This window comes from Cannabis sativa, chromosome 5 (genome assembly GCF_029168945.1).
Source record: "Cannabis sativa cultivar Pink pepper isolate KNU-18-1 chromosome 5, ASM2916894v1, whole genome shotgun sequence".
Lineage (NCBI taxonomy): Eukaryota > Viridiplantae > Streptophyta > Magnoliopsida > Rosales > Cannabaceae > Cannabis > Cannabis sativa.
In genome coordinates this window covers 65,942,392-65,967,963 of record NC_083605.1, presented here as the reverse complement: position 1 = coordinate 65,967,963, position 25,572 = coordinate 65,942,392, and the positions used below count along the sequence as shown (strand labels likewise).

At 34.3% G+C, this 25,572-nt stretch overlaps 3 protein-coding genes across 4 annotated transcripts; all 3 read left to right on the top strand.

Moving 5' to 3' along the window:
• Window positions 1–4,222: 4,222 nt before the first annotated feature.
• LOC133038442 (replication protein A 70 kDa DNA-binding subunit B-like) lies at window positions 4,223–4,872 on the top strand. The gene is made up of 4 exons (XM_061116602.1): window positions 4,223–4,343; window positions 4,418–4,514; window positions 4,591–4,715; window positions 4,790–4,872. The coding sequence occupies exons 1-4, from the start codon at window positions 4,223–4,225 to the stop codon at window positions 4,870–4,872; spliced, it is 426 nt and encodes a 141-aa protein (XP_060972585.1).
• A 61-nt stretch (window positions 4,873–4,933) lies between these two features.
• On the top strand, window positions 4,934–6,235 carry LOC133038441 (uncharacterized). The gene is made up of 4 exons (XM_061116601.1): window positions 4,934–5,092; window positions 5,190–5,350; window positions 5,430–5,550; window positions 5,653–6,235. Exons 1-4 carry the CDS (start codon window positions 4,934–4,936, stop codon window positions 5,962–5,964), a joined length of 753 nt encoding a protein of 250 aa, XP_060972584.1. The 3' UTR covers window positions 5,965–6,235.
• A 1,488-nt stretch (window positions 6,236–7,723) lies between these two features.
• Window positions 7,724–11,869, top strand: LOC115716287 (FAM10 family protein At4g22670). Of its 2 annotated transcripts, none has more exons than XM_030645048.2 (11): window positions 7,724–8,184; window positions 8,277–8,331; window positions 8,444–8,602; window positions 8,753–8,840; window positions 8,951–9,031; window positions 9,128–9,192; window positions 9,373–9,513; window positions 10,551–10,667; window positions 10,756–11,130; window positions 11,280–11,337; window positions 11,425–11,869. In XM_030645048.2, the coding sequence occupies exons 1-11, from the start codon at window positions 8,075–8,077 to the stop codon at window positions 11,535–11,537; spliced, it is 1,362 nt and encodes a 453-aa protein (XP_030500908.2). In that variant the 5' UTR covers window positions 7,724–8,074; the 3' UTR covers window positions 11,538–11,869. The 2 variants fall into 2 exon arrangements, with proteins under 2 accessions (XP_030500908.2, XP_030500909.2); XM_030645049.2 differs by having other exon boundaries at window positions 7,968–8,184; window positions 8,447–8,602.
• Window positions 11,870–25,572: the final 13,703 nt, after the last annotated feature.

The window sequence follows — 25,572 nt, the reverse complement described above, 5'->3', positions numbered from 1 at the left end:
TGCATCAGGATCTGCTGTTACAACTTCTGGAGGAGTATCCATGAGACTATCTATCTTGGCTTCTGTGGAAAACTCTGAAAAATCTCTAAAATCATCAACAACCACATTAGCTGATTCCAAAACAGTTTGAGTTCTCATGTTATAAACACGATAAGCTCTACTGTTTAAGGAATATCCAATAAACACACCAACATCACTTTTAGCATCAAATTTACCAATATGCTCACGATCTCTATAGACATAACACACACATCCAAAAACATGAAAATGACTTACATTGGGGCGCTTACCTTTCCAGATTTCATAAGATGTTTTTGAGGTACCTGGACGAATAAACACTCTGTTTATTATGTAGCAAGCTGTGTTAATAGCTTCAGCCCATAAGCGCTTTGTCAACTTCTTGCTATTTAACATCACTCTTGCCATTTCCTGCAATGTTCGATTCTTCCTCTCAACAACTCCATTTTGTTGAGGAGTTTTAAGAGCTGAAAATTCATGAGTTATACTTGTAGACTTGCAAAAATCATCATACACAGAATTTTCAAACTCCTTACCATGATCACTTCGAATTCGAACAATTTTCCCAATATTACAACCTTTCTCAACTCTTAATCTCAGACAAAGAGTTTTAAAGGCATTAAAAGTGTCAGATTTTTCTCTTAAGAAATCTACCCAAGTAAAACGAGAGAAATCATCAACACACACAAAGATATATCGTTTACCATTCAAACTTTCAACTTGGATTGGACCCATAAGATCCATGTGAAGCAATTCCAATACCTTTGAGGTATTGATATCAGACACAGGCTTGTGAGTGATTTTTAATTGCTTCCCAAGTTGACACGGTTCACACTTACCTTCACTTTCCTTACCAAGCTTGGGAAGACCTCGAACAATACCTGCATTTGACAATTTTTTCAGGTTTTTAAAATTAATATGCCCAAGCTTGGCATGCCACAGATCTGTGGTGTTGTTGATAGCTGAATGACAAGTAAACACAGGGGTTAGAGTGTAACAGTTATCATTGGATCGAAATCCTTGCAATATACATTCATTGTCTTCATTCAGAACATAACAATGATCACTATCAAAAGAAACAGTAAACCCTTGATCACAGATTTGACTGATGCTAAGTAAATTAGCTCTCAGTCCTTCAACTAACATCACATTTTTCAGTCTAGGTAACCCTTCAAAATTTAGAGTTCCCATACCAACAACTTTTCCAGATAGGCCATTACCAAAAGTGACTTCTCCACATTGCATAGGCCGAATGTTAGTCAAAAAGTCCTTGTCACCTGTCATATGTCTAGAGCAACCACTGTCAAAATACCACATTTGAGATGCAGCAGTTTTATCAGAAAAACCAGCTAGACAATTCTTTTTCACCCATATTTGTTTCAAACCTTTATGTTTCTTTTGAGATTTTTCCAAATTATCAAAATAATTTGTTTTAAACAGATTTTTCAACGTGAAACATTTAGGTCTGATATGTCCTTTTCTACCACAAAAATGACAAGTGGGAACAAATCTTTTTACCTGAGATCTTACTCTTTTCGAAAATCCTGGAGATTTTGCAGCATCAGAAGCTGTTCTTGCTGCAACAGGCTGTGAAACTGTTACGGCAGAGTTTGTAGCCTCAAGGTGATTCGTTGGAACACTAGATTTTACAAACTTCGTGACTCCAGAACTCTCCATTCCATTAGAACCAAGGCCTGCGAAACCTCTCGACTCCGCATTCGAGCTTTTTCAAAAATAGAAGATCCAGGGTTAAGCATTTGAACATTTTTCTTAAAATTTTCAAGTTCCTTCTTTAATAGAGAGATTTTTTCATCTTTATCACAAAAACTTGTCTCATATTCTTTTATTTTCAAATCACACATTTCAATTTGATGAGACAATTTTTTATTCAATTTATTCAACTCTCTATTTTCAGAAGCAACCTGAATCCATTTTTCATACATGACTTTGTATGATTCAGCAAGAGATTCTTCACAGATTTCAGACTCATCTGAATCTGATTCCTCTTGTTTGGTGGTATTATTCGGACATACCAATCTAGCTTTCACTGTGAATCACACAACACATTAGACATAACAGAGGTTTAGGGCAACATTTTCAGAATTATCTTCATCACTTTCGGTTTCATCATCACTCCAAGTGACATTGAAACTTTTCTTATTCTTTTTCAATGTGTTTGCACACTCAGCTTGAATATGCCCAAAACCTTCACATTCCCTGCACTGAATTCCCTTTTTGTTAGAGACAGATGGTTTAATAAAAGTATTACCTTTTGAACCTTTCGAAATATTCTTTTTATTTCCCATCTTTTTCATATATTTCTGAAAATTCTTAGTTAATAAAGCAATCTCATCATCACATTCACTATCAGAATTTTCATTATCAGCAACTTTCAAAGCAATACTTTTACCTTTATTCAGCAATGGATTTGGGTTTGTCCTTTTGTTTAATCTGTTGATTTAATTCAAAAGTACGTAAGGAACCCATCAATTCTTCTACCTTCATTGTGCTAAAATCTTTAGCTTCCTCCATTGCTAAAAGTTTAGTATCAAACCTTTCTGGAAGTACTCTAACAATTTTTCTCACAAGAACAGAATCATCAAGCTTTTCACCAAGAGCAAAATATTCATTAGCAATGTCAGATAATTTTTCATAAAATTCAGTTAAAGTTTCATTATCAGACATTCTAAGCTCATCAAATTTAGTTTGAAGCATGATAAATCTAGATCTTTTCACATCAGAAGTTCCTTCAAACTGAGTTTGAAGGATCTCCCAAGCTTCCTTAGCAGAAACACAAGATGATATAAGTTTAATGTAACCCTCACCTACACCATTAAAGATAGCATGCAAGGCTTTGCTATTGTAGGCAGAAAGTTTATCATCTTCAATAGACCATTCCAGTTCAGATTTTATAGTAGTATTACCTGAAGAATCTGTCTCAACTGGAAGAGACCAACCTGATAGAACCATTCTCCATGCCTTCTCATCTTGAGATTTGATGAAGGCCCTCATCCTAACTTTCCAATAAGGATAGTTAGAGTCATTAAGCAACGGTGGTCTAGAAATAGAACTTCCTTCTGCAAAAAATGACATTCTAACAAAAACGTTATAGGACCACACTAAGAGTTTAGTGTCCCGCTCTGATACCAATTGAAAAACCGTGTTTTTGCAAATGTCAATTGTATATAAGAAAATATAAAAACTGTACGCGTTTGCAGCAGCAGAAAATAATTCTGCTACAGCAAAACTGAACAGGCAGAATATAAAATATTTGCAGAAAAATAAATAACTTGACACAAGAGATTTATACGTGGTATCAGTGTTCTCCCGAACACTCCTAGTCCACGGGGCCACGCCCAGAGAATGAAATCAATTAATAAAGTATCAAAATTACAAAGACAATTGACTTAAACAAGTTTAGACTCCCTCTAAAGTATTGCCGCAATCCTTTGTAATCCACTTTATGAATCTGACTTCTTGAAACACCTTCAAGCCCGAACTCCCTTCGTCTTTGAAGTGTGAGTGCTTACTTCCTCCCGAAGTAAGGCTTCAACAAGTCTTCTCCCGAAGACCAAGTGCTTACTTCCTCCCGAAGTAAGGCTTCAACAAGTCTTCTCCCGAAGACCAATCTCTTGTTCAGTCAAGTAGTTCTTCACAACCTCTAGGATAGAGTAAGAACAGAAATAGAACAACTAGAACCTAGATGAACAACTAGGCTCTCACAAAACAAAGAAAGACTCTCTTCTCTCAAAAGATAAATGTAGAAAATGAATAATGGAAGAGGTAATTCGAATGGTTGCTCTCTAGGCTCTATTTATAGATCATAGAAACCAAAGAGGCAACCACAAGTTCGAATTAGCAGCTGTACAAAAACTTTCCAAAAGAAACACGATCTGCTACATCAGATTCGGACGAAGCAGATCTGCCCATAAACGAGAAACTTACTAAAATCGGGTCCGATCTTCTTTCAATGCTTGATTCCTGCCAAAAACAGATTAGATATTCTGATTGTATCAAGATACAATCGAAATCAATAAGGAAAAGGCAATAAACAAAGTTTCCCTAAAAAGGACAACTTTCCAAAAGAGAATTTCTTCTCTTTTGAGAAGTTTTCAACAAAGGAAAGTTCAGCTGAAAGTGCAACTTTCCAAACAAGGAAAATGACAACTACAATCCGAATTTATAAGGAAAGAATCGAATATGAATGCACAACAATCTTACCATAAATGGAAAAATTATTTTGTCAACTAACTTGCCAAAAAAGGACTTTACAGTGCCTCTTAGTAATATACAACAGTATATTGATCTTCCATCTAAAGAAATTAGTAAGTTTCCACACTTAGCTCCTTTTTTCACAATATTACATACTTCTACTAATTATAATTTTGGTTCTTCTTAGATTTGATTGCTGCTGTCATAGACATTCGTCCTAAACGTCAAATACACAATCGTCATGGAGAAGCTACAATCCAAGAACTTGTTCTTGTGGATAATGAGTAAGTTATTTCAGATTTCTTTTTATTATATAATATTAATATATTATTTTATTAAATTTTATTATTTACTTTGTAGGTTTAACATAGCTACACTTACAATGTGGAATAATTTTGTTGACAACGAATGTGCTGCAATCTCAAACATCATTCATAAGAAACCAATTATGATTGGAACACGACTCAAAGTGTTTTGCTACAATGGTAATCAAATAATTATTACTTTTTTTTTAAACAAATTCATACCAAATTATTCTAAAACAAATTTAATCTTGTAGGCATGTCAATATCCACAAAAAACTCAAGCTGCTTTTTAATTGAACCACAGTTGGAAGTTGCTAAAGATCTTCGTGCCTGGTAAGATATAAATCTATCATATGCTTCCTAATGCTTTCATATAATCACTATTACCTTACTAATGTATGTTTTTTAATGTTTCAAAAATTAGGATAACTCGAAACAACTGCATCCTCAATGAGAGAATCACTCAAAAAGCATATCTTCTTCCTGCAACAAATCTTTCACCTCCTTCTTCTGATCAAATTACTGATATAAGCAAGATAAATGACATGTTAAACATGGTAAACTCCTTTTAACTTCTCCTTTTTTATCATTTTTATTTTGTTCTTTTATTATTTTCTCAATTAGATAACATTACAATGTAATCTCCCATTTCAGCAAACAACTTTCTGGGTCAAAGCAATTGCTAAAGTCACAAATTATAGCCAACCATTTTGGTATATGGCATGTCCCCTTTGTAACAGAATTACTGGATCTGAATATGGGGAAACTTTTCACTGTCTATATTGCAAAAACAATGATCTCAAAGCAGTCCCTAGGTAATTAGATGACTTAGGCATTTTCTCAAGTTTTTTTTCCTTTTCAAATTATATTTTTACTAACACTCATGTCTTGCAGATGCAGAATAGATGTTGAACTTACTGATTCATCAGCTTGGATTACAGCAACTGTATTTGGGGAAATTGCAGAAACATTGTTCTCATGTAATGCAACAACCCTGATGAATACCAAAATTAAGGTTTTCTCACTCAATCCACAAATATCTTTTTACTTAAGATAAAATAATCAGCTTATTCTTTTAAACATTCTCTTACTAATAAATTAAATTGTTATTTTATAGGCAAGTGATAGCATTCCTAACGAACTTCCCGAACTACATGACAACAAAGAGATACTAGCTTACATTAAGGCAGTCAAACAGGACTCCACTGAAGGATGGAAATTCAACATCACTTCGTTCCTTAATACAACTCCACTCTCAAATGAAGAATTAATCTCTAATGCTTCAACTTCCCATCCTAATCCAACTCCACTTGTGATTCTTCCTGAAAAGAAACACAAAGCTACAACTGACGATGAGGAGAAGAAACATGAAACTACTAACGAAGACGGAAACAACCACAAGGCTTCTAATGAAGATCAGATGCAGTAAAAAGTTTGGGTGTGATAGAATTGCTCTTTTGTTACTCTTTTGAAAATTATTTTGAAAGTTCCATGATGGAATACATATGTAAATAGGCCACTTGTTGGAACACTATATCATAGGCTTCCACTTTTGGAAGCTCCATCACTACTGGATGGAATGAATATGTAAATAAATAGGCCACAACTTAGGAACACTTTAACAATCTTTTGAGTTCCATTACAACTTGAAATGAATCATGTTGCAACATTAAAAATTTTTGCAACCTTAAATTATTATGAAGTAAATTATTATAATGTCAATATTTACATCTTATATGCTATTTACGTGCGAAGCACGTAAAGCCACACTAGTATTTAATAAATACTAATATGATTATATACTAAAAATTAATTATGTACTCTAAACTTATATAGGTATAAATAATATATTATGCCACGGAGAAATTTCGTTCTTCACCATCATAAATAGTGTGAAATGTGAATAATTTTTCATATTAGTTATTAGACTAAGGAGAAGTAGTTTGTTTCCTCCTTAAATTATGTACTTTAGACATTTTTGTCTCAAAATGTAGTGAGAATTTCCTTTAAAATTTATTTGTATTGCTAGAATCTTCTAAATTATAGAAGTCATTGTAAACTTGTCAATTTTAGTTGTTTTTATTCATCTTTTGTACACAATTTAATAATGCGACATTATGATATAATTCAAAAGTCCAATTAAAAATATATGTATAGTGACCGTCTTAAATATTTTGGAGGTGTTGTTCTAATTTTAGGTTCCTACAAAAAAAAAAATGTAATTTATAAATAGAATTTTTAAATATTATCATTCAGTTATATATATTACAAAACACCAAAAAACTTCAACTATTTATAAAAATTGTTATTGATTCCAATAGAACAAAAAAAAAAAAAATATAATAATAAGAAAAAAAAAATATAAAAAGTTTTAAAAAAATAATAAATAACAATAATAGATTTTTATTTTATTGCTTAAAATATTTAATAGAATTGAAAATGAACTTTGAAAATTGAGATGAAAGTGATTAATAATAAATTGTTAGTCCCTTCAAAAGTTAGATTCATTAAAAAAAAATTATTCGACATTAAAGAAAAGATACATTGGATACTTTATTTTTTTTTGGACCCTATACAATAACCCACGACCATAATGACCGGCTTATGATTTGATGACAATTTTTTGAAATATGTTATATGAGCTAACCCCTATGTTTAGTATCAATAAACTCTTTGTGGCATTTATATTTAGCCTTATCAACAAGTCAATGTAAGAAAGATAACAAAATGCAATTGAAAGAGCTTCTTTACAATGATTTTTAAAATTCAATAGAAATTTTGGCCAAATAAATTAAAAAAAAAAAACCAAGTGAATCAAAACTCTAGAAGGATTATTTAAATTTAAATACTTAAAATTCCATATTGAATTGAACTAATACAATTCTATTAAAAAATATTCATAAACTAAAACTTGTTAAGGACCCATAAATTAAAGTTAAAGATACTCGTTCATTAGTGATCTTGTATTGCGTATTCGACACTTGTTATCGTTTAGTCCTGCCCTTGTACTCTCTTATGTTCCTCGTGAGTTCAATAAAATGGCTCACAATTGTGCTAGAGTTGGTTTAGGACTAGATAGCGAGTATGTTTGGAATGGCGGTTTGCCTTTCGGCTTGCCTGAAGGATTTTGTTGCTTTGTACTCTTTTCTTTCTCAGGTTATAAAGCTCCTTCTTTCAAAAAAAGAAAAAAAAGAAAGTTAAAGGTACTCGAGAAAGACATTTAATTAAACCAATATGTTTCTCGTATTGTGTTTGTCTGTTTTAACAAATTGTGTGTTTTTGTTCACTTTTCTCCCCCATGAATCTCTCCAAGGAAGCAAAGAATAAAAATAAATAACAATACTTACTGAAGAAAAACTAATAATAATAATAAAATAAAAGCTTGAAATAATTAATAATAATAATTGTTGCCTATTCATAATTACTCGTCCCTATCCATTTGGAAACTACTAGAACAAACTAAACTAAACCAAAACCTACATACTCTTTCTTTCACTTAACAACAAACTCACTCGAATCATAACCAAAGCTCGATCGCCATGGACGCCGCGAACCTAACCCAGTTGAAGCATTTCATCCAACAGTGCAAGTCTGATCCTTCTATTCTCAATGATCCTTCTCTCTCTTTCTTCCGCGATTACATCGAGAGGTAAGACAACCCTAAATCTTCGGCTTCGTTTATTTACATTTTTGTTTTGGGTTTAAAAATTGAATCTCATTCTAGAATACCGTTTTATTCAGTCTCGGCGGGAACCTGCCTTCTTCTGCTTCCGATCACGGCGGAGATTCTAAGTCGGTATGTTATTAATGATATGTTGTTTCTTTTTAGGGTTTATCTGAGGTTTATTTATGTGTTTGTTAGAAAGCTTAAAGCATTGATTGAGCGAGTGATTTGTTTCTTTTGGCAGAAGAGTTATGTGGTGGATGAGAGCGATGATGATGTAGAAGAAGAAAGCGGCACAAAGGGGAGTGTTGAGGTGGAAGAAGAAGAGGATGATGAAATAGTCGAATCTGATATTGAGCTTGAGGGAGATGTTGTTGAGCCTGATAATGATCCTCCACAAAAGGTTAGCTAACTTATTCAAGTTTCATTATAATGATATCTATTTATTTATTTCTATTCATATATTTACATTTATATATATATTTCAACTCTGTTTCTATAGTTTTTGAATGCTTTTTTTTTTTTTTTTTTTTTTTTTTTTTGCATTTTTAAGATGGGAAATCAGTCAGTTGAGGTCTCCGATGAAGATCGCGATGCCTCTCAGTTGGAGAAGGCGAAAGCAATGGAAGCCATTTCCGAAGGTAGCTTTACTATGCTAATGATTGTGAATGTAATAATGTACTTGATGAAATATATTCTTACAGTGTAAGTGTAGATTGTGGAATTTGATTGTTTTTGTTGTTTGATGTAGGGAAATTGGAGGAAGCAATAGAGCATCTTACTGAAGCCATTTCGCTCAATCCATTATCTGCAATTATGTATGGAACGAGAGGTATATTGTTGATTAAGAATTATTTGTGTAACAATCATCTTGGTTTCGATCTTCTAGTTGCTAAGTTGTTTTATATTTGTTGGGCGACTTTGATAGCTAGTGTTTACATCAAGATGAAGAAACCCAATGCTGCTATTCGTGATGCCAGTGCTGCTCTGGAGGTAAGCATGTTCTTACTGTTTATCATCTTTTTGGAGTATAATATCTTCATATGGAAATTTTATCATTGTGAGTGGTGTGGGTGTTATTTCTGTCGGGTCTTGACCAGTGTCTGATGATTAAAATGATGTGAATTTATTTTATTATTCAAAATCTCATTAAACTTGTCTTATGTTTCTCAGATTAATCCTGACTCCGCCAAAGGCTACAAGTCTCGTGGCATAGCACGATCAATGCTTGGTCAGTGGGAGGAGGCAGCAAAGGATCTCCATTTGGCATCAAAGCTAGATTATGATGAAGAAATAAAGGATGTTCTTAAGAAGGTTCCCTTCTTGCTCTGCATTTTAACAGTTTCAGAGTTTGGTTCTGGTTCAAAGTGTTCTTATTTTTGTTATTTATATAGCTAAAGCCCACCTAGATAGTACAAGTTTCTATATATTCTGTGTCGCACGTTGTATCATGTCATGTATATGCAGGTAATATGCAAATTATATATATATATATATATATATATATATATATATATAAATCATAGCTTTGTCACTGGAAGTAGGGTGCTATTTCATTCACATGACAGGGCATTTTCATATTTATGTCAACTATACTTTTCTTTTCCCATTTATGAGAATTACTCGATTTTCCTTTTCATATTTGTGAACACAATTTCATTTTTTTAAAAAGAAAACTCCTTCAGTCTCTTTTCTTTAATTTGTATTTTCTTTGAAAGCTAAGCTTCTGGAAAAGAAATTTGATACCAATTACTATCGAGGTTAACTGTACTGTTTGCTTACTAAATGCTGTATTCTCCAGTCTCTACCTTACATGTCCCTCAGTCTGGTATTAATCCAAATCTACTGCTGTGGCATTTTATTTAATCATTGAGAAACTGGTTTGTGATACGGATACTCAAGAGTAATAGTTCAAATTTCAGGCATATGTGGGGTACTTAAGGTTTGAGTCCCTTTGGGAACCTACATAGAAATTACTGCTATAGTTTTTGGTCCCCAAATATTGTAGGGATATGCAGGGAGCCTAGCCTGAAAAAAAAAATTGTGACACTTAGTTTAATGAATTATGTTTAATGTGGTATGAATCTCGATCTACTTGCCGGTGGTGCTCAAGTTTAATGAATTATGTTTCAGTTTCAATATATAATATATCTTAGTGTTGAGCTAGTGTTTGTTGCGTGCTGGTTGCTAGTTGAGGTGTAACAGGTAGCACTATGACAATTAATTTTGGGTGTGTGGGACTATGATAACATAAGTGGTTACCTTACTGCAAGTCTTAGTTTGTGTCTTTGCCTTTTGTGTTTTGTTTAATTTACTTTGCATCTTTCTTGTAATTCTTGGAACTTGCACAGGTTGAGCCAAATGTTCACAAGATTGAGGAGCACCGCCGTAAATATGAAAGGCTGCACAAAGAGAGGGAAGAGAAAAAAATTGAACGTGAGAGGCGACGTCGCCGTGCTGAAGCTCAGGTAAGTAGTTATGTACTTTTTTAATTAAAAACAAGTTTTTATTCTATCTGGTAATTATGTGTCTGAAATTTTTGTGTACATACTGAAGGCTGCATATGAGAAGGCCAAGAAGCAAGAAGAATCATCTTCTAGTAGAAGACCTGGTGGCATGCCTGGTGGTTTTCCAGGTGGTATGCCTGGATTCCCTGGAGGTATGCCCGGATTTGGTGGTATGCCCGGATTCGGAGGCATGCCTGGGTTTGGAGGCATGCCCGGATTCGGAGGAATGCCTGGAGCTGGAGGCATGCCTGGAGCTGGAGGCATGCCTGAGGCTGGAGGTATGCCTGGAGCCGGAGGAATGCCCGGAGCCGGAGGCATGCCCGGAGCCGGAGGAGTGCCCGGAGCCGGAGGTATGCCCGGAGCTGGAGGTATGCCCGGAGCTGGAGGGGTGCCTGGAAATGTTGACTTCAGCAAAATTTTGAATGTGAGTATTAGTAAAGCTGTTATTATTATTATTTTTCTTTTTGCTAAAGTCAAGCATCTGCCATTGCTGTGTTCTCGTCTTTTAAATATACATTTCATGATTGTTTTTCATTATTGTTTGATTTGTTTTTGTTGTCAAAACTTGGATAGGATCCGGAACTGATGGCGGCCTTTAGCGACCCAGAAGTCATGGCTGCTCTTCAAGACGGTACACTCTCTTATTCAATTTTGTGTGTATTTGTGAGGCTTCAGAAATTTTCATTGTGACTGATTGAATCTCACTGGTAATTGGCAGTGATGAAGAACCCTGCTAATCTTGCAAAGCATCAATCTAATCCCAAGGTGGCACCCATTATCTCCAAGATGATGAGCAAATTTGGTGGTGGTGCTGCTGGAGCACCCAAGTAGAGAAAAGAATGCAAAAATTTACTTTAGGACAGGTAATTGTTGTTGAAGCAAAAGCTGTAAATGTCGGCCTTTCGAGATAGAAATTTGATATGTCAGCTCTCACATCGCATCTGATCAAACCAACCCTTTGTAACTTTTACCAATTTATTGGCCATCATCGTCTTCTGGTTTATAATAGCTTTTTTCTTTGGGTTATTGGGGGGCGTTTTATTATGCCTTTACCAATCAAACGATGTCTGAACTTTTCTTGTGTTGAGGTTGTTTTGGTAGTGTACGTTTCATATAATGAATTCAAAAACGCAATAATATGCCGCAAGTGGATGCATTTTCTCTGTTTTTGAAGCTAAAATATATTTATGTCAGCACTCAGCACTAATTGTAACTTAAAGTTTAAAAAGAAAATATTATTAACTAAATGTAATTCATATTCATTAAAGCTTATTAGTTGAGATAAGAATTAGATTTTAGTGTAATAATTTTATATCTTATCTCACATATAATAAGATCCTGCTTAAATTAAGCTACTTCATAAGGGCTTTTATTATATATTTTTTTATTACCCTATTAAATTAATTTTCATTAATCTATTTATTTTTCTCATGCTTCACCTGGTGCAGTGCCACACTATTCTCTACAAATTCACACCAAACTCTTCTGCTTCACCTGCCTCTCACAATTGAATTTCAATATCTTCTCTCACCGTAATTCTGATTTCTCTCTACTCACTTTCAGCTGGTGTTTTCATTACCAACTCACCATCACTGAATGCTTCTTCATCTTTTCTAAAGTATTGGGTATCATTTTTTTTTTCATCAACACTGCCTCTCCGCTCTTACAAATTTGAGTTGTTTCTTTTGAATCGTGCGGTGAACATTTGTTGACAAAATTAATGCAATTGAGGGTTTCAGGGTTTCAAGTTGTTTATTTTTATTGATTGTTTATGGAATTTAGTGTGGGTAAATATAATTTGGTAACTAATGACTAACTTCTAAATATCTCATGGGCCGATGATTCCTGTTTGACCGAATCAATGGATAACAGTTCATGTAATTCTATTTAGTTTATAATGTTAGTATGATTTTTTGAAATTAAGGTGTGGAATTATTATAATGGACTAATACAATTATAGGTTTACTTTCATAATACTCAATCATTAATTATGTGTCTAATATTTTACTAATAACCATAATAGGATGGTTAATAAATTAATTATGTGTTAAAGGTTACTCTTAATATTATAATTGGTCTATTAAATTATAGTATACCATAAAAGACCACTTAAGCCCTATTAGTGAATAACCCCTTAGGGTTATAAGAGTATGTCATGTATATATATATATATATATATATATATACATATATATATATATGTGTTATTGGTGATTGAGTGGTTTTAAGGTGTATGGTAATAAGAAAAGAGGGGATAGTTCCACATTGTGGCTCTAAAGTTTTGCTCTAATCTTGAAATCTTTGGTGGTAATTCTTGTTAGAGATTTTGAAGCAAAATGACTCATATGGATGGGTTGGGAGGTATGTAGGAATGTCAGTCGGGCCGGGCCCGGCCCGCCACAAACCCGGCCCGGCCCGACATCACTTTGGCCCGGCCCGGCCCGGCCCGACTCCTTCTTTTGGCCTAGCGGGTCAAGCCCGACCCGAGATAATTGGGCCGGGTTAGGCCCGACCCGTTTTTTTTTTTTTTTTTTTTTTTTTGTATTAACATGTAAATTATACGTATTCAAATAGCTATTAATTCAACTAAGAAGAGAATAAGCTAATAATTGAATATTATATAAAAATGACGTTATTGTGCTGCAAGAAAATTGGGAAATTAAGAAACAATGATGAATGTCACAAACCCTATGTCAATGGAGGACTATAATAATTAATTAATAAAGGCAATAATGAAATGGTAATTATGATAAATAAAGAAAAGTGGTAAAGTGGATATAGAAATATATTGTTTATAGATTTTTGTTAGATGATTCGTGGGTAACTTTTTTGGGATTTTTTTTAGGGATTTAGTTTTTTTTTTTTTTTAATATTTAAAACCGGGCCGGGCCGGGCCGGGCCCGACCCGAAATAATATATACCGGGCTGGGCCGGGCCGAGCCCGAAGCCCGATAAGAGCCCGAATAATTCGGGCCACAGTCGGCCCGTCGGGCCGGGGGCCCGGCCCGGCCCGCGAAAATGGCCCAAATTGACATTCCTAGAGGTATGTGCATTTATTTCATTTGATGTTCTAAATAAATACTTGATCTTGGATTTATGACTATGAGTAATGCTAGTTGGTGAGTAAAATATTTGCTTTTAATGCTTATAATTTGTGATTGAATTTAATAATTGGTATCAGAGGTAAAGTTATTGATTTTAGAGCTCAAAATTTTTCATAACCCTTTTTTCCAAATTTGAAATTTGTGATAATTTTTTTGATTAATATGTTTATATTGTATGAATATGAGTTCTATCATTTGAAATGTGTTCATATATGTTTTGGGAACAATTTTTTATATTTTCCATTGAGTTACATAGAAGTTTAACAATGGAGGATACATTTCGAATTCACCAATTTTTCGGTATATTATTTTGTGTTTTTGAATTAAATGGGTATTGAAAAATACTAGTGGATTAAAAATGGAACAAAAACCCTTAAACTGCGTCGGATTTGGTGACCGAAGATAGTCTATACGACTGGGTCATGAACCGGGTCGCGCCGATATGGGTTGCAGACTCGCCGACCCGTGTGTGGATTTTTTCGGTGACAGGGACGATAGAAAATGACACGTCGTTTGCCTCTGTCAGGCAAAACAACATGTCGTGCGCACTTTGGTTCAGCCCCTAGCTGAGAAAATTGACAGGTCATTTCCTGACCCTTTTTGGATGTCGTTCGGGCAAACGACATGTCATTTTGAGGTCCACATAAAAAAACAGGCACGTGGGGGCCCGTGCATAGCCCATTTTGGACCTTTTTTTTCACCATTTGTTTCATTTTTAGTTTTCTATCATTTATTTGTATGCACAATACTAATTCATGAATTTTAAATTCATATTTCGGTTATTAATTTTAGTATTGTGGCATAAATTTTTTGTGAATTTTTCTTAACAGCTAGTGCTTATTTTCTTACCTATCGTAAGATTAAGCATGCAAAATTATTTGGTAATGAGGTACATTTAAATATTAATTTATTTAAACATTATATCTTCCTCCAAAATAACATTAAGATCCTTGTAAGTAATTAATTATTCTATCGATAATAATTGCTTGCTAAGGATGCTTATTATGGTGAAGAAAATTTATTAGATATTATGAATCACAATTTATCTAACCTTTTGATTGTAAATTTATGTATTTGATTATAATATTTAATAAATTATTCTCATCTGTGTATGATTTCTATTTTATTTTATTTGTCTAAGAACTCTAGCATACATGATGATCATTTGTTATTTTGTGATCATTTATTTATGAGAAAAAGAGCACAAATGACATGATTTTGTTATAACATGCATTTAATGGTTATTGCTCTTGTTTCTCATTCAACTTTAAGCATTCCAAGAACTTGTGCCATGTTGACATTGAATGGAACCAACCACAAACAATGGGTAGAATCTCTCATGTTGAATTTGACTCTTATGAGAGTGGATTTGGCCTTGAAGTAGATGCACCACGTAAATCTGCTGATGATGTCACTGAAAAGGATAAGAAATCCTATGAGGATTGGGAGCATTCCAATCGCTGTTGTTTGATGCTTATGACGTATCACATAGATGAGTCTATTCGTGATAGTATTCCTCAAATTGAAAATGCAAAGGATTTTCTTACTGCCATTAAGGAAAAGTACAAAAAGTTCTCAAAGAATGAGAAAAATGAGTGCTTAACTTTGTTTCATCGCACTAATTATGCTGATACGGGTGATATTAGAGCCTACATTGACAAGCTCATGGGTTGTTACCAAAACCCAAGGGTATGGGATTGGATCTTGGTGAGCATTACATGGTGTGGTTTGTAATAGAAACTATTCCTTCTCAATTTGATTCGATCAAATCAAGCTACAATGCTCAAAAGGAGTAGTGAACCATTAAGGAGATGACTGCTATTCTTGCCAAAGAAGAAGATGACATGAAAAAGGGGAGAGCAAGAAGTATCTCCATGGTGGCCAATCCAAACAATTCTCGCGAGAGAAAGTTCACTCCCAAGAACTCTAGTGACCAAAGGTGTCATAAGAGGAAAGCTACAAATCCTAAGAGAAACGGACAAGAAAGTTCTTCTTCAACTGGTCATAAGAATGAATTTTTCAAAGGGAAGTGTACCTTTAGTCAATGCTTCAGGCATAAGAAAGCTGATTGCCGAAAACTCAAAGCTCACTTAGAGAAGAAAGGTAATTGTTTTGTGATGGTTTATTTGGAATCCAATATTATTGATGTGCCCTCAAACACTTGGTGGTTAGATACTGGTGCTGCAATTCATGTTACGAATTCTTTGCAAGCAGTTATAAGTCAAAGAAGGCCGAGTAGGTTGGAGGAGTATGTATACATGGGAGACGATACTAAAGTTAAAGTTGAATTTTTTGGGACTGTTAAACTGCAGCTGAATATATACTAGGCATTTTTTTGGAGTTGCATGATGTTGCTTATTTACCCTCTATTAGGAGGAATTTGATCTCTGAATCTATTTTGGATAGACTAGGTTATAGTCTTCATTTTGGAACTGGAAAACTGACTTTGTATCATGACTCTATGTTGATTGGAAATGGAACTTTATATAGAAACTTATATAAGCTTGATTTACATGATGTTGTTCCTGTCACTTCTCCCTCTTGTTGTTCTTCTTCTTCTTCTCTTAATGTTGTTGTTGGTTCTAAACGTGCAAGATCAGATTTGAAATCTTCCATGCTTTGGCACAAACGTTTGGACCATATTTCTAGAGATAGAATGGAGAGATTGGTGAAAGATGGTGTGCTTCAGGATCTTGATTTCTTTGATTTTACTGCTTGTGTTGATTGTATAAAAGGAAAGTTGACTGCCGAGGTTAGATTGAGTAAGTTAGACAGATGCGCAGATGTGTTAGAGCTTATTCATACTGATATTTGTGGGCCTTTTGTTCCACCTGCTATGGGTGGTTATAAATACATTATCACCTTCATTAATGATTTTTTCCGATATGGCCATGTTGAGCTCATTCGTGAAAAATCTGAATCTTTAGATACTTTCAAGATTTTCAAGACAAATGTTGAGCTTCAAAAGGGAAAGAAGATTAAAGCTGTCAATTTCGATAGAGGTGGAGAGTATTATGGGCGTTATGATGAAACTGGAAGGAACCTCGGGCCTTTTGCCAAATACTTACAAGAATGTGGTATTGATGCAAGATATACAATGCTAGGGACACCCCAGCAAAATGGAATTGCTGAAAGAAGAAATCACACACTTCTTGACATGGTACGTTGTATGTTGATTCATTCTAGCTTGCCAGAATTTTTATGGGGTGAGGCATCAAGGACTGTTGCTTATATCTTGAATCAAGTGCCTAGCAAGTCTGTCCCAAAGACACCATACGAGTTGTGGTCAGGCAAGAAACTGAGTTTGTGTCATTTTCATGTTTGGGGATGTAAAGCTGAAGTAAGGCCCTATAACCCACAATTTAAGAAGCTTGATTCGAAAATTATCAGTGGCTATTTTGTAGGCTACACTATTGGTTCGAGAGGTTCTAGGTTCTATTTTCCTTCTCACACCACTAGGGTAATAGAATCAGATAAAGTTGTCTATTTTGAAGATGAATTTGGTTCAAGTCAAGGGTCAAGAGAAATTGTATTCAGGGAAGAATGTATTTATGTATGTACCTGTTGCTTCCGCTTCCACTCCTACTAATGATCCTATGATTGAAAAAATTCCAACAGAAGCTCATGATGAACCTTAGAATCATATGCAAGATGAAAATCTTGATATTGAGGGTGATGAAGTTGTGTTGAGAAGATCAGAGAGAGCTCGCAAACCTGCTATTCATGATGACTACCTTGTTTATTTGCAAGAACATGATTATGATGTGGGAGACGCTTTTGAGCCAATTTCTTATCAAGAAGCCATAAGGAGTCCTCAATCTAAGCTATGGTTGAATGCAATGACAGACGAGTCAAGTTCCATGTCGAGAAACAAAGTTTGGAATTTAGTTGTCCTACTGAAAGGTTACACAGATCCATTGGGTGCAAATGGGTTTACAAGATCAAACGTGACTCAAGTGGGAAGACAATAAGGTATAAGGCTAGACTTGTTGCTAAAGGTTATAGCCAGAGAGAAGGTATTGATTTTAAAGAAACATTCTCACCTGTCTCTACCAAAGATTCTTTGCGAATCATCATGGATATGGTTGCTTATTTTGATTTGGAATTAAACAAATGGATGTGAAAACTACCTTTCTAAATGGAGATTTGTATGAAGATGTCTACATGACTCAACCTGTTGGTTTTGAGGAGCCTGACAAGTACAATATGGTTTGCAAGCTAAATAAGTCTATTTATGGACTTAAACAAGCATCAAGACAGTGGTACCTCAAGTTTGATGTAGTTGTCACTGCAAATGGTTTTATGGAGAATAAAGTTGATCAATGTATATATATGAAGGTTAGTGGGAGCAGCTTCATTTTCCTAATACTGTATGTTGATGATATTTTGCTTGCTTCCAATGATAAAAATATGTTATATGAGACAAAGCATTTGCTATCTGACTATTTTGATATGAAAGACCTTGGTGAGGCTTCATATGTACTTGGGATACAGATCCTTCGGGATAGAACTAAAGGTATTCTACGATTGTCTCAGAAAACTTACATTAATCAGATCTTGAAAAGATTCAATATGCATGCTTGTTCACCTGGAAAGGCCCCAATAGTAGAAGGTGATAAATTCTCAAAGGGCCAATGTCCACAAAATCATAAAGAGAGAGATGAAATGAAAGTGGTTCCTTATGCGTCACTTGTGGGTAGCTTGATGTACGCTCAAGTATGCACACGCCCTGATATTGCTTTTGTTGTTGGCGTGTTGGGTAGATACTTGAGTGATCCTGGACTTAGCCATTTGAAAGCGACAAAGAAGGTCATGCGATATCTTCAGGGTACCAAGGATCATATGTTGACTTATCGGCGAGCTGATACTCTTGATATAGTTGGGTTTAGTGACGCCAATTATGCAAGATGCATGGATGATAAAAAATCCACATTAGGCTACATTTTCATGATGGCTGGAGGAGCTGTTTCGTGGAAAAGTGTCAAACAGACACTCACAACATCCTCAACAATGGAGGCAGAGTACATGGCGTGTTATGAGGCTACATGTTAAGCAATATGGCAGCAAAACTTCATTTCAACATTGGGTGTTATGGACTCTATCTCGAGGCCGCTAAAATTATATTGTAATAATTCTGCAGTAGTAGCTTTCTCTAAAAATGTTAGAAGTACTTCCCACTCTAAACACATTGACATACAGTACTATTTTATTAAAAAAAAAGTTACAGAGTCTCTTATTTCTATTGAATACACGCCTAGTACTGGCATGTTAGCAGACTCACTAACGAAAGGCTTACCCATATGTGTATTTTTGGAGCATGTTGCTCGGATGGAATTGTTATGAGCCTAGCTTGTTGAGCTCAGTGGGAGTTTTACTATTATGTATCAGACATGCTAATATTTTGTATGAAATGCTTATGACTTTTATTTTGAACATGCATAATGATGTTGTAGTCACTTCTAGTTATTATTGTTATATGTATGCATGTATGTGTTGTTTACTGAAGTGACAGGTGCAATAGGAGATGAATGCGCATAGTCTCAATTTTGTTGTACCTCATGCATGTTTGATTTGATTATTAATGATTGTTATTGGATTAAATATCTTCAAGGTCAATTCATACATAATATATGTATCCTGTCAATATGATATTATGTACGTTTTAATTGGTTACCTTATGTGTGGTAGACAATGTTATGGTGGCTTGATTGTATTGTCCAAGTGGGAGAATATTGAAATTATTATAATTGACTAATACATTCATAAGTTTAATTCCATAATACTCAATCATTAATTATGTGCCTAATATTTTACTAATAACCATAATGGAATGGTTAATAAATTAATTATGTGCTAGAGGCACATTAGAGCACCCTTAATATTATAATCGGCCCATTAAATTATAGTATACCATAAAAGATCACTTAAGCCCTATTAGTGAATAACCCCTTAGGGTTATAAGGGTATGACATGTATATATATGTGTTATTGGTGATTGAGTGTTTTAAGGTGTATGGTAATAAGAAAAGAGGGGATAGCTCCACATTGGCTCTAAAGTTTTGCTCTAATCTTGAAATCTTTGGTGGTGATTCTTGTTGGAGATTTTGAAGCAAAATGGCTCATATGGATAGATTGGGAGGTATATGTGCATTTATTTTATTTAATGCTCTAAATAAATACTTGATCTTGGATTTATGACTATGAGTAATATTGATTGGTGAGTAAAATATTTTCTTTTAATACTCATAATTTGTGATTGAATTTAACATAAGGTTCAGAGAATTCTTAATAATTATTAATATTTATGGGTTATTAGATTGCAATTTAATTTTTGATACTTCTTATGTTTTTGTTCTTTAACTTTGTAAAATGACTATAGTTTCTTCTTTTGGGATAATATCTAAAGAATAATTAGTATTTTTATCCCTTAAACTTTTGACTCTATCTGATATTGTCTCTTAAAATATGTGGCTTGTTAAAAATTCTTCCTAAAATATAATAGTTATATGATTATGCCCCTTCTGGTAGGTTTTGTTTTTTTTACTGTTAAAAATTAGTATTTTTATCTCCTGAACTTTGACAAATACAAAATTTTATCTTTTTTTTTATTAAAAATATTAATTTAAAAATTATTATATTCTATTAATTATGAAAAAATCAATCAAAAACCATTAAAAAATTTGATAAAAATATTAAAATAATTAAAAAATATATAATAGTTTTACTTAAAAGAACCATTATTCCTAAACAAAATATTTTAAATTTTTATTTTATTTATAAACACGTATCTTAAATAATAACACAAAAATTATCAAAAATTCAATAAGTAATTTAAACAAATTAAGCTTTTTTGAAGAAAAAAAATCAAACTTATATATTTATATATATAAACTCATATCTAAAAAAATAAAAAATAATTAAAAATTCAATAAAAATATAAAATTATTTTAAAAAAGTTAAAAATTAAACTAAAAAAAATATTATGTTTACTTAAACAAATCTAAATTTTTAGAAAAAAAAAAATAGACTCAAAATTTAGTTTTAACAAAAGCTAAATTTTTAATATATTTTTTTATATCAAAATTGATTTTTTAAATCTCTTAATTAGTTTTAAAATTTTAATTTATTTTTTAATTTTTTTGATTTTTTTTTTGATAAATCAGCAAGTTTATTGATATTCCACAAACAATTACAAATAAAGGAGCATCTTCCAATTGAAAGATCTCAAGTATGACTTTTCACAACTCAAGTATGACTTTTCACAACTTGTGAAACCAATCTCTATCTTGTTGTCCAACCTTTTTTGGCCAAAACAACTCTATGCTACACTATTTTTAACTTTTTGTACAATTACATCACTATTTTCTACATGATTGTTCCACAATTGGTCATTCCTTATATACCAAATCGAGTATACCGAGCTTGCTATGGCTGCTGCCATTACCTTCTTTTTAAACTTGCTGATTTTTGCTTTGTGAATCCATTTGAGCAGCTAGGATAGTTCTGTGGTTCGAGCCCCCCATGAAAGCCATTCCTTGATTTTTTCCACACAAACCAGTGAGTAAGAACAGCTGAAAAACAAGTGCTTTATTGTCTCTTCCTGCTGCAAACATAAGCTGCAAACAGATTCAGTAACAATTTGAAATTTCTGCAATCTGTCCTTGGTCTTCAATCTGTTTTGAATGGCTAACCACAATATAAAACTGTGTTTAGGTGTGTTAAACCTACTCCAAACTTCATTATTCCAAGAAACCCAGTTTTGTATGGGGCAAAGCATGTCATATCCATGTGAAATTCGATACTTGGTTTGTGTAAACTGCTGTGTATCACCAAATTTTTGATTTGATTCTTTGCTGCCACTATTTATTTCTAATATCAGCTCCCATTGCTAGGAGCCAGTCGTCCTCTTGAAATATTATTCTAAATAATTTTTTTAAAATCTAAATTAATTTTTTAAGATTTATTAAAAAAATGTTGAATTTTTCTCATTATTATTTTGAGGGGTACGATTTAACAGTTGTTAAAGTTTAGGAAGCAAATTTGCTAATTTACAAAAACATGTCAGCATTTAAACAGAATAATTTGACGAAACCTAATAGAAGGACTGGATTTTCGTAAATGTAAAAATTCAGGAGAATTCTCAACAAGCCGTATATTTTAAGGGGCAGCATTAATATTATCGAAAATGCAAGGAGAAATTTTTTAATTATTCATATTTAAATATGGTGAATTGGGAGAGGTCTCCCCCCTATATGTAAAAGTACTTAAAGTGTGATTCAAGAATCAAGAAAATGATTCTCTTATTATTGCGGAATAGAAAGAAGAGAGAAATTTCATTAATGTGAATAATACTGAGTTGCAGAATAAAGCTCGAAACAGAGCTTATATAATAGACTAAACACCTTCACTAACTAACCCAACTATCTAACCCAAACCGACCTTAACTAAACCAGGATACAACGAATACTACTAACTGTAGTAAAGAAACTGTTAAGGTAGTTACAGATTAGGTAAAACAGTTAGAGGAATAGGGACAAACTCTAACTATAACACAGTAGGGAAATAAGCCTTTAACATGCCACAAAGGAAAAATGCAGTATTCTTAATAGCCCCCCCTCAAGGTGGACTGTATATGTCATATACAGACATCTTGGTAGTATGAGCATTGAGAGTAGTGGATGGTAAAGGCTTGGTGAAGGCGTCGGCTAACTGTAAAGTGCTGGAAACTGGTATCAACTGAATGGTGGAGTTGTTGATTTTGTCGCGAATGAAGTGACAATCGAGCTCGATATGTTTGGTGCGCTCGTGGAAGGTGGGGTTGTTTGCAATGTGGATGGCCGATTGATTGTCACAATAGATAAAGGCAGGTGTGTGTTGTGGAACTTGGAAGTCTTGGAGAAGATATTGAAGCCATGTAATCTCACTAGTGGTGGCAGCAAGAGCTCGATATTCGGCCTCAACAGAACTCTTGGAAATGGTGGGTTGTTTTTTGGTTTTCCAAGAAATGAGACAATCACCGAGGAAGATGCAAAAACCGGTAGTGGATCGTCGTGTGACTGGACAGGAAGCCCAATCCGAGTCTGAAAAACCTCGGAGATGCAAAGAGGAGTTGGCAGGGTAGAGTGATCCCTGCCCTGGGCTACCTTTGAGGTATCGGAGAAGATGTGACACAGCCTGGATATGTGGTGTTCGAGGAGCTGACATGAATTGGCTTAATGAGTTGACGGCAAAGGTAATATCCGGTCTCGATAGAGTAAGATAGAGAAGCTTGCCAATGAGTTGCCTATATTCTGAAGGATTGGTTAAAGGCTCGCCTTGTTGATCATCCAACTTTGTTCTAGGATCCATTGGTGCTTTTGCTGGCTTGGAACCAATGTAGCCATGATCTTCGAGTAACTAAAGCGTATATTGGCGCTGAGATAAGAAAAGTCCAGTAGAGGCTCGGGCAATTTCGAATCCAAGAAAGTACTTGAGTTGACCGAGTGCCTTAAGTTTAAATTGTTGATTGAGAGTGGTCTGTAGCTGGTGTAAAATGGTAATATTAGGACCAGTGATGACAATGTCATCAACGTAAACAAGGAGAGCTATGTAGGTGTCATTGGTTCCACGAGTGAATAGAGTATAATCAGCTTTGGATTGTTTGAATCCTTCTTGTATGACGGCTGCAGTGAGCTTCTTGTACCATTGTCGTGAGGATTGACGTAGGCCGTAGATTGACTTGTGGAGTTTACACACGAGTTTGGTACCTGTAGAATCATGATCAGAATCAGTTAGTCCAGGAGGTAATGCCATATAGACCTCTTCATTGAGGTCGCCGTTTAGAAAAGCATTATTTATGTCAATTTGTAATGTATGCCGTTGTTTGATGTTAGAAATGGCAAGAAGAAGTTTTAGGGTGACCATTTTGGCCACAGGGGAGAAAGTGTCAAAGAAATCTAGACCCTCTTGTTGCGTATACCCTTGAGCAACAAGTCTTGCCTTAAATCTTTCAACCGAACCATCGCTATTAAGTTTGATTTTATAAACCCAACGACAACCGATAACCCGCCTATTAGGTGGAAGGGGAAGAACACTCCATGTCTTGTTGTTACGAAGAGCAGTTAATTTAGCATTCATAGCATCAAGCCATTGTTGAAATTGGATAGCTTGTTTGTATGTTTGGGGTTCTTTGAGAGAAGTCACTGCCAAAATAAATGCTTTATAAGATTCAGCTAATCTAGCATATGAAAGGTATTTATTTAAAGTGTGAGGAGTAGATGATTTGTCTTGTATAGTGGAATAGCATTCAAAGTCTTTGAGATAGGCTGGTGCTCGAGTGACCCTGCTGGTTTTGCGAGTAACAACTTCAGGTTGGTCATTTGCTGTATCCTGCAATTCTTCTGCAGCAGCATGTATGTTTGGTGCAGCAGTCATGTTGTCGAAGGAATGGTGTGTACTGGTGCTGGAATCATGACATGAAGCTGGTGGATCAGGAACAGCTTGTTGGTAATCATCAATAGGCGTGTTAGAAACATCACTAGAGGGCAAAACAGTAGTGAGAAAAGGGTCAATGTTAGCAACATCTTCATTTAGTTTTAAGAAAGGAAATATATGTTCATGAAATATAACATTTCTAGAGATAAAAATCTGGTTGTTATTAATGTCGTAAAGACGGTATCCTTTTACTCCTTGAGGATATCCAATGAAAACACAAGTACGTGCTCTAGGATCGAATTTTGTTCTATGAGCTGAAAGAGTTGATGCAAAAACAAGACATCCGAATGTCTTTAAATGTTGATAGTCAGGTTCCTTCTTGAATAATAATTCATATGGTGACTTGTTTTGTAAATTTGGGGATGGTATGCGATTGATTAAAAAGGAAGCTGTCATGATGCATTCTCCCCAAAATTTGATTGGCATATGAGCTTGAAAACATAAAGCACGAGCCACATTTAACAAGTGTTGGTGTTTTCTTTCAGCGACGACATTCTGTTCGGGAGTTTCTACACAAGTAAAGTCATGTAAGATTCCATGTTGTAGAAAAAGATCTTTAAATGTTAACTCAGGTGCATTGTCAGATCTAAAACCTTTAATCATACAACCAAATTGATTTTGGACATAAGACAAGAATTGAGGAATAACATTCAAAGCATCAGATTTTTGTTTTAAAAGATAAATCCAAGTAAAGCGAGAGTGATCACCCTCAAGAGTAAGAAAAAATCTAAAATTTGAATGAGAAGGAACATGGTAGGGTCCCCAAATGTCACAATGCACTAAATCGAATATTTTGCAAGCAAAATTATTGTTATTTGAAAAAGGAAGTTTCCTTTGCTTGGCCATGCGACAAACATAACAAGAAGAATCTTTATGCAAAACATTAGTATTACAATTGAGTTTGTTTCTCAACAAATTGAGGTATTTATTTGACAAGTGTCCTAATCTAGCATGCCAAGTTTCTGCATTTATAGCAAGAATAGGACAGGCAGCAGGGGTAGGATCTAGCATGTAGAGACCAGCCTTAGATTCACCTTTGCCAATCATCCCCTTGTTGACAAGATCCTGCAAAATAAACTCATCAGTATAGAATTTCATGCTTAGATTACTGTCACGGGTCAAACAATGAACCGAGATTATGTTATACTTGAAGTTGGGAACATATAAAACATCCTGCAATGTAATGTGATCTGTGACCTTAATTGTGCCACTTTGATGTACAGAGACAAAGTCTCCATTAGGGAGAAGTAACTTGGTAGGGGTAATAGTACATAGGCATTGAAATAAAT

Excerpts from the sequence above, each read along its gene's own strand:
- LOC133038442 (XM_061116602.1), top strand. The coding sequence starts at position 4,223 with ATGCACAACAATCTTACCATAAATGGAAAAATTATTTTGTCAACTAAC. Across the intron at positions 4,344-4,417 it reads TCTTCCATCTAAAGAAATTA|ATTTGATTGCTGCTGTCATA; the intron begins GTAAGTTTCCAC and ends GGTTCTTCTTAG. Across the intron at positions 4,515-4,590 it reads CTTGTTCTTGTGGATAATGA|GTTTAACATAGCTACACTTA; the intron begins GTAAGTTATTTC and ends TTTACTTTGTAG.
- LOC133038441 (XM_061116601.1), top strand. The coding sequence starts at position 4,934 with ATGTTTTTTAATGTTTCAAAAATTAGGATAACTCGAAACAACTGCATC. Across the intron at positions 5,093-5,189 it reads TAAATGACATGTTAAACATG|CAAACAACTTTCTGGGTCAA; the intron begins GTAAACTCCTTT and ends CTCCCATTTCAG. Across the intron at positions 5,551-5,652 it reads TGATGAATACCAAAATTAAG|GCAAGTGATAGCATTCCTAA; the intron begins GTTTTCTCACTC and ends GTTATTTTATAG.
- LOC115716287 (XM_030645048.2), top strand. The coding sequence starts at position 8,075 with ATGGACGCCGCGAACCTAACCCAGTTGAAGCATTTCATCCAACAGTGC. Across the intron at positions 9,032-9,127 it reads AATTATGTATGGAACGAGAG|CTAGTGTTTACATCAAGATG; the intron begins GTATATTGTTGA and ends CGACTTTGATAG. Across the intron at positions 9,514-10,550 it reads TAAAGGATGTTCTTAAGAAG|GTTGAGCCAAATGTTCACAA; the intron begins GTTCCCTTCTTG and ends GAACTTGCACAG.